This window comes from Mustelus asterias, chromosome 22 (genome assembly GCF_964213995.1).
Source record: "Mustelus asterias chromosome 22, sMusAst1.hap1.1, whole genome shotgun sequence".
NCBI lineage: Eukaryota > Metazoa > Chordata > Chondrichthyes > Carcharhiniformes > Triakidae > Mustelus > Mustelus asterias.
This window is the reverse complement of record NC_135822.1, coordinates 13,730,060-13,739,266: the sequence shown is the minus strand read 5'-3', so window position 1 is coordinate 13,739,266 and position 9,207 is coordinate 13,730,060. Positions and strand designations below refer to the sequence as shown.

General features: G+C 40.6%; 1 protein-coding gene across 1 annotated transcript in view; it reads right to left on the bottom strand.

The window, feature by feature from the left end:
* Positions 1-5,881: 5,881 nt before the first annotated feature.
* Positions 5,882-9,207, bottom strand: part of prdm16 (PR domain containing 16) — a 90,657-nt gene continuing 87,331 nt past the window's right edge. The window contains 1 exon segment of the mRNA XM_078238520.1: positions 5,882-6,016. Within this exon segment, the coding sequence (XP_078094646.1) occupies positions 5,882-6,016 (135 nt within the window).

Below are 9,207 nucleotides of genomic sequence, written 5' to 3'. Positions count from 1 at the left end.
CATAGGAATCAGGTTGGATTTTCTTTTTTTCATTTCTCCAGGTAATAACTGTATCACAAGCATCAAAACGAACAGATTTATTTTCTCTGTGAATCACTCACTTTCATTTTCCTACACTCTTTTGTCTCTCCCACAAGCAAAGATCTGTGTGTGTGTGTGTGTGTGTGTATGTGTCTGTATGTATGTGTGTGTTTGATGTATTTTGTGTGTTAAACTATTCAGCTTATTAACAAAGCGCCCTTCTGTGTCTGGGCAGTTAAAGACTCCTAACTTTGGACAATGCCTAACCACATATACAAGTAAGTGCATCCCTACAGTATTTTCATCACAAGAACACACCAACAGCTAAACACAAGCCATGCACAGCCATTTTTTTTCTTTTTTTTGTTGAAGACAATTTTTTTTAAAACATATTGTAAGCAATATACAACCCAAACAGAAAGGAAACAAGCACCATCATTGTAATCTTTAAACATTTTCTGGTTAATGAAATCTAACCACTTACAATGACTATTTTTTTTAAACACTACACAGTTTAAAATGTATAGAAATCAAGAAAAAAAACACGCAATGATTTGTTGGGACGTGTGAGGACAAACCTAGAACATGGATACAGATCGAGGCATATCTGGGGAAGGATGAGTGGGGTGGGGATGAGACAGTTCAGCTTTCTATTTCCTTCATGTTGAACCTACCAGGGCTCATGTGACCAAATGTGAAAAAAAAATAGTACAATGGTAAAATCACGTGACACAACTTGTGTCTGCTTCTCATGCTCAGAGGACTGCTTTCCAACTTTGACCTTGAAATAGGACAGTAATACATATATATTACAGGTAAGAAGACCACTTTTATTCCCTCTCCCTTCCCATCTCACAAACCAGCAAAATTACATTGGAAAGAAAAACTCAAGGATGTCAGTGAATTACGTCACTGCTCCCATCTCACTCTGCCTATGCTTAACCAGGGATCCTTCATGCAAGAGAAGATTTTCTTAGTGCACTCAGTATAGTGGAATCACAATTGCGTTCTTTATGAAAGCATTTGTGATTCCTCCACACCCTGTGCTTATAAGAACTCTTCCCAAATGGATTACAAAGGTCCACTTGATGCATAAGTAGAGGAATACCCGGAACTTGGGCAATAGTTTGCCTATTACACCACTGAGCATCTTCTAATGCTGCCTTCAGTGCAAGGAATTTGCAAGTGCATCGTGCTCTGGTTGACACATGCCTGACTTTACGAGCAGTGAAATTTTCATGGAAAGTTGTCCGATCTTCCCTTAGTGCATCTGTGCCAACTGTCCTTCTTGGAGTTAACATTGGAAACTATTCTTTAAAAGAAGAAACTTTAAACAACACATTAAGAATCAAAACTAGAATGGTTCCAACATGAGATCACATCATCATTAAAAACTTGCGAGACTAACAAAGGCCAAGCTGCCTGTAATCATGGGACTCCTTTTCGTCACCAGGCTGGATGCATCCATTGACTAACACTTACTTACAAGTCAAAATAAACTCAAAGTGCTATATACACACACTGTCTGCTAGCAGCAGACCTTGCTGGTAGGGCAATTAACTTCTAGGGTCCACAGTCCAGAATTAAGGTCACCAATGTTAACATAAGAGCTAAAGAGGCCAGCCTGTGACTGGGAGATAGAAGCTAACTGTGGATTATCTTGGAATATACAAGGCACCCTACCGGCAAGTGCAAAGAAACTGATGAGAGTGAAATTGGACTTTGGCAATGGGAATGAAAATTGGGTACAGTGTACAACGTCTTGTCAATTTGCTATCACCTATATCACACTTTTTCCAAAGACCAATTGTACCCTCAATTAATCAAAATGTAACTGGTACTGTGAATCACTAAAATCTTTTCAAGTGTGACGATTATTGCTGGTGTGTTTCTCTACTTTATCAAACACCCAGCATGTTGGATCTAGTACTCACTGTGTTTGTGGGATTTGGCCTTCTTTAAGGCTACTTATCGCTGGTCACCCTCTTTCAAGTGGGAGAATAGAACATTCTTCCTTGTGCTAAGAGAGAGCTACAGTCTTTCTTGGGATGCGAGGTCCAGGGCTGATGCTCCACCAAAACTTTAGCATTGTTGTCAAGCAAACATTTCTTTGCATGACACAGCAAAAAAACATGCCCCTTAAATATCTCAACTGACATTCACAGTGGAAGACACATCACAGAATCCTTAAGTTATGTCTTCCCTTTGTTCCCTGACCCCAGTATAAGAAAATAATCTGCCTGAGGTATCACAGGAATGATCTGTTTGAGGTATGCTGCAGTGGAACGTCGGGCCTGTGCATGTTTTCTGGTTTATGCTAACTCACATTCTAAGTGCTAGTTGCTTTCCACAAGACTTAATAAATGGGGCAGGTGGTGAGATAAGTGTAAAACCCCTATTGGCCGACCAGCAGCCTCCAATTCTCAATGGTAAAAAAACAAAATCATTTACTGAAAACACAATGGTTTGATCTGAGACATTTCTCAATGATTGTAGTGAGCGAGTGGTAGTTACTATTCTGGAACATGGTATTTTGATCAGATAAAAGCACAAGACTGTGAAGTATGGCTCTTCATTCTGGTAAATATGTGCCAAAGATTAGAAGAAACTAGCTTGGGAAAGATGATGGTGAATTTGAGGAACAAAGATGAAGAGTAATGAATAGATATTGGGTTGAGGAAGGGATAGGAGTTGAGATCAGGAAGGAAAGTGAAGAGTGAGCAACAGAGGTTGGAATAAGGATTGAAGATTGGGATGGAGAAGGAAGGTGAAGATGAGGAATGGAAATTGAGATAAGAAGGGTGAAGATGAAGAATGGAGGTGAACATGAGCAGTAAAGCTGGGAGTGAGCTGAGAGTGGAACAGAGTGAAAGAGGTGGACAGAGCCTGTGAAAACTTGACAACTCATCTAGTCAATGTAACGCACAGGGTACACCTGAGATCATGAACCTCAGAGTTTTTGGACAACCAGGTCCTTTTACCAGGAGCAGTTTGTCCTTTGTTTTTAAATGGTAAAGCTGTTCTTAAAAATGTTGGTGAAAATTGCAGTAAGGAAGCTTTGCCACTTGCTCACTGTTACTTCAGAGAGCCATGGAAATCCGGAAAAACAGTATTTAGTGCCATTATAGTGCTAAATGGGAGAATGCTGTAGATATTCATTCCTATATGCTGAATGGGTCTTAGAAGGTGATGGCAGGTGGGTAGGGATGATATTAAAATTAGTCACAGTATTCTTGGCTTGTGAGTGGGAGAAACATGTGACCAAGGTGCCCTTCCTGATTGCCGCACAATGACCTTTGCTAAAAAATGCTTGCGTGACATGAATAGGGTGGGATCAGGGTTAGCTCGTTCTTCTCCTTGAAGATATTCGCCATCTAGAGTTGGACGTGAAGAATGGCTTTTTGGGAGTAAGTGGTTGGTAAATTATATCCATGCCTAGAAAAAGTCAGTGCCTTTAAGATCAGATGCTTGAGCAAAGTAATCTTCACAAATCTGGAAGCTGAAATAAATTAAGATGTGGGGTACAGTTGAACAGGGTGACACTGCTGTTTTGTTTCATGTACCTCAAATGCTGATGAGGACAATTCTCCCATCAGTTTATCTAATTCTAGTCAGTGGCACAGTTAAAATTCAATGATTGTCCATTTACACCAAATAGTAGAACAGCTGTAACAGCTTATTCTGCTAAATGGTTCTTAGAGAAGGGAAGCTGAGAACTGAATTATATTAAACAGTCATAATTAATATATGTGCAGTGTAACCAGGGAATGGCTGTAGAATGAGACTGTAATGGTGTATAGTTGCTTCTTTATTACATGTGATGTTAGAATGTAATCGGTGATAACATTGTAGCTGTTGTAATGTGACCAAGCTGTAAGGGTCAGCTGACCCAGTAAACCATGTAACCAATGACAGAATGATGTGATGATCAGCTGACTCAGTATAAATAAGGACCTGTTGGGAATTGTTGTTTTTTTGCTTGGATTGGCCCAGGGTGAGACCTCAAGTTTGGAGTAATGAAGTTTCTTTATTAAACCTTTTCTTTGATTTATAAGTTGGAATAAGTTTACTGTCTATATTTGAAGAGTTCTTTATGGATGAACATGTGAAGCTGTGCTAAATCTCTTTCAATCAGGTTTTTCCACCAAGACTGTGAAATGGACTTGTGACAAAATGGATTAAATTTGTACCTCATCTCAAGGTGGGATTGCCTAACACAAAAGTGTGCTCATCTCTCGCATGACGGCATTGTCAAACTGCTTGGAAAGCTATTGGGAAGCAAGATTGTCTCCGGAAGTTAGGCTGTAAGATTCGGTTGGCCCTTTACAGATTGCTGTTCAGTCACTGAGGAAAGGTAGAGTGTATGTGCGACAGTGTAGGGAAGAAGGAAGAATGGCACATTGAAAAAACAGGTACGGAATGTCACAGCCACAAACAACTAGGATTTCTCTAATTAATCAGCTGTTCCAAAGAACAAAAAACCCACTTTTTTAAAAATACATTTACACTGCTGGCTTGGTTCATTACAAAGTAAAAGGAGAAACTAAGGGACATGCCGACAATCGTGCAAAGTAATAATTGCATGGAACCTGTGTCCTTCTTGATTACCTGATTCCACAGTTGCTGAGAGGAATCAGTGAAATCATTCAGCACCAACTTGAGTCACATCAGGGGACAAAAGAAATTGCTGGCTTTTACACAAGTATTTACAGGAGCTTTTTCAAAGCAAAGGTCTCTTTATTCTTTTAATTTTCCTTTATAATTATTTACCACGGAAACCACAACCGCTGAAGCCTATTCTCTTATTCTTCTAATTCGTTTCCTCGTAAAGAATCAAATCTAACAACAGGATCTGCTCTTTAAATAAAATACTGAGTTCAAAAAAATCCCCCACCAAACTCCCATCTCAAAGGTTTGGCACTACCACAATGCATGCCACACAAAAATGTTTACATTAAAAAACAGAAAAAATTCACATTTTTGGACTATTTTTTTGTTGGAAGCAGGGCGCCTGCAAGGAAATCGTCTAAGGAATAAATAGCGAGGACATAAACACTAATGGACAAGAAGAAATTCAATAATATCTATGACTAAACAAAATAAACAAAGAAACAAATTTGATTGTCTGGGAATCTGCAGCTAGAAGGACAACCTAGGTTATTTGGCACAAGCGACTCTCCCTATTCAACAGTTATTGTACAACATCATTACACAACATTTGGTCCTTCTCTAGATAATTATATTAATATTTTTAAATCACTCTCATGACAGCTAAGAGTTCAAGACACAATACTGTTTGTTATAGAAGAGAAATAATGCCTAGGAGGGAGATATTTTAGATGGTGGGGGAGGGAGATTGAGAGAATGCAGGCTATTATTTACAGATTCATTATTGCAGAATTGACTCCCCTGCTTATTTCTACAAATAATTTAAATTATAATAGAATTCAATGATGTAAAGTAAGATGGGATATAGATGATCAAGCAAGGATACCTTTTTCAAGGGACGTACATCCTTCTTCCCATAGCTTGACTGGCCCCTGTGTATTAATATTTTATTTCCTTTTTTTTTAAGCTGCAGCCCCAATTATATATTTGTGCAAAAAAACTATATAACAGGAATAAATATCTTGTGGAATTTAAGGTCGGCAACATAATTCAGTTTCGACCGAAGGAATGAAAATGTTGTAAGGCCTCTTTAGCTCAGCAGGTGGGGGTGGTGGGGGAGGGGGCAATGGGGGGGTTTCAGTTTTCAGCAGCCATGCCCTTGGTGCCAGCATCCAGTGCCCCCTACACCACCACACCCCCACCCTTCCCAACTACGCCAGGCCCACATCTTGCTTTGCTGATGCTCCCTCTCTCATACGTGGTTGATTGGATGAAAGGTCCCTGACTCCGGTGTAGCTCCTGCTATGTTTAGCCAAGCATCCAGAGAGTTCTGGGACGATGGATGCAGGGAAGCGTTCTCAGAGAATGAAAGCATCATGGCATAAGTCTGCGGTGTTCCGTTTGAGGGAGGGTGGAATGGAGGAAGGAAAATAAAAGAAACATGGCATTAATATACATCTTTCTGAATGAGAACATTAATACAAAGTAATTTTAAATTCAGAGAGCCAACACAGACATGATAGGCTTCATGGCTTCCTTCTGTGCTTTATTATTCTATGATTCAATTCATTTCTCAGGGAATTGTCCTGACTACCCTCTGTGACTGCAGTGGAAAATCCATGGAAATGCCAGAGAAAGGATGGAAACACCAAGTTATTGCAGCAATTCAGCATTAGCTCCTCATGTTCCCTTCACTCTGTCAATAACTAAAACATTGGGTGTCATTCCATGTTCAGAGGAAAATGACAGTGCTGTTATGTTAAGGCTGTCTGTGGCTGACAATTGAAGGCTTCCTCTGTTTAACCCAGTGGTCTTCCCAAATGTTCTTCGCTCCCCACTGTTGGGGCACAAATCTGTGTGCGCAGGTTGCCTTTAGGACTTTGCCCATGTGACCAATCTTCATGACTGAGCCAAGACGGTGATCATTGGGGTGGGAGGGGGAGGGATGTAAATGACAGATCAGCCCAATTATGTCCTTTGCCAACTGCAGGGCAGAAGGTCACCGGATTGGGGTCAACCAGGAACAAGAAGCGCAACTAATTTTCCTCCACTGTGCTTCTTATCATGGCTGAGATTAACTAATTCAATGCAGACCAGGATCAAAACTTTGGATCTTTCTGCTTAGCATGACATCATAAGAAGTCTCACAACACCTGTTTAAAGTCCAACAGATTTATTTGGTAGCACGACTTTCAGAGCGCTGCTCCTGCATCAGGTGAGTGCAGAGTTGGGTTCACAAACAGGACATATATAGACACAGACTCAATTGCATGATAATAGTTGGAATGCGAGTCTTAACAGGTAATCAAGTCCTTATAGGTGCAGACAATGTAAGTGGAGAGAGGGTTAAGCACAGGTTAAAGAAATGCGAATTGTCTCAAGCCAGAACAGTTAGTAAGATTTTGCAAGCCCAGGCAAATTGTGGGGGTTATAGATAGTGTGACATGAACCCAAGATCCCGGTTGCAGCCGTCCTCATGTGTGCGGAACTTGGCTATCAGTCTCTGCTCAGCGACTCTGCGTTGTCGTGTGCCTTGAAGGCCGCCTTGGAGAATGCTTACCCTCACCCCAAGGCATGGTACATCGGCGAGACCATGCGGACGCTATGACAATGGATGAATGGACACCGCTCGACAATCACCAGGCAGGACTGTTCCCTTCCTGTCGGGGAACACTTCAGCAATCAAGGGCAATTGAGCCTCCGATCTTTGGGTAAGCATTCTCCAAGGCAGCCTTAAAGTCACACCACAATGCAGAATCGCCGAGCAGAAACTGATAGCCAAGTTCCACACACATGAGGACGGCCTCAACCGGGACATTGGGTTCATGTCACACTATCTGTAACCCCCATGATTTGCCTGGGCTTGCAAAATCTTGCTAACTGTCCTGGCTTGAGACAATTCACACCTCTTTAACCTGTGCTTAACTGTTTCTTCACTCGCATTGTCTGTTCCTGTAAAGACTTGATTACCTGTTAAGACTTGCATTCCAACTATTATCTTGCAATTGAGTCTGTGTCTATATATGCCCTGTTTGTGAGCTCAACTCTGCACTCACCTGACGAAGCAGCAGTGCTCCGAAAGCTCGTGCTACCAAATAAACCTGTTGGACTTTAACCTGGTGTTGTGAGACTTCTTATTGTGCCCACCTCAGTCCAACGCCAGCATTTCCACATCATAGCATGACATCAGGATTTGAAACCATTCACTCAACCATTCAACTGAAGATTATAAACTTAAACACCATCATTTGGATTTTTGGGGCCTGATATAAACACTGTCTTGATGAATGGGTTTTGAGTCCATTAAAATCTTGCCCTATTTTTATGTGAGCATGAGGAGGAAGAGAAGTTGTAATCTTTCTTGGTTCTCAAATATTCAGATACTCTGGCCATGAATGGAGAGGCAACTGGGTGTTTGCCAGTCATTTTCTATATCCAGTGAACCAAACTCCACCCCAATTAAAACAGAACAGCTCGGAATTGCAGTATTCAATACCACAAACATTTGTTCCAAACCCATTTCACAGATGGAGCAACATTGGGGAAAAAACCCCAACAAAACAATATTTTCATATGGCCTTTTCAAAAAAGTAGCATAGAGATTCTCAGTAACAGTAAGATCAGGAGCTGTATTAGTGAAACACAGTTAGTAAGAGGCAGGCAAATGTTGAGGCATGCCCTTATCTCATCTGTTAACTATGGAGCTAACTCTGAGTCCAAGCCAGTGACAAAGAACCTCATGGACCATCAGCACATAGGCTGTGATGCTCAAAGCGGGTGGCCAATGACTGGAGTTTCTTGCACCAGTAGGCATTCAGAAGATGATATTCCTTTAATTAATCGTGATAAGACAAGATTGCATTTTTTTTTTTGCACGTTGTTAAAAGGTTTTAATATTTAAAAAATTTGAAATCCAAGAATCTAATGAGGTAACATTTTGTTATAAACAATTAGGCATTCTACTATTTTAAACCACTTTCAGATGGAGGTCAAGGTTAAGTAAGGTCATCTGGTTTGCATTAAACATTTTAAACATCTAACCAAGTGGCTTACATCCTTTTCGACAAACATATTAAATACAAAAACAAATTTACATTAGATCAAAAAATAATTCTTAGCAAGCACTTCCCATCAGTGAAAGAATGTCGCACTGGATATCGTAATGTTCTGTCGGACTGTGAGTCATATTGCTCTGCAAATTTATGTCATGCTTTGCCTCAGAGTGAATGTCATGTAATTCCATCAGAGTGTGTGTACTGTATTCCTCTGTCACAGTGCTTATTGTATTCCTCTGTCACAGAGTGTGTTGTATTCCTCTGTCACAGTGTGTGTTTATTCCTCTGTCGCAGTGTATTGTATTCCTCTGTCACAGTGTGTGTTTATTCCTCTGTCGCAGTGTATTGTATTCCTCTGTCACAGTGCTTATTGTATTCCTCTATCACAGAGTGTGTTGTATTCCTCTGTCACAGTGTGTGTTTATTCCTCTGTCGCAGTGTATTGTATTCCTCTGTCACAGTGCTTGTTGTATTCCTCTGTCACAGTGCATGTTGTATTCCTCTGTCACAGTGTATGTTGTAT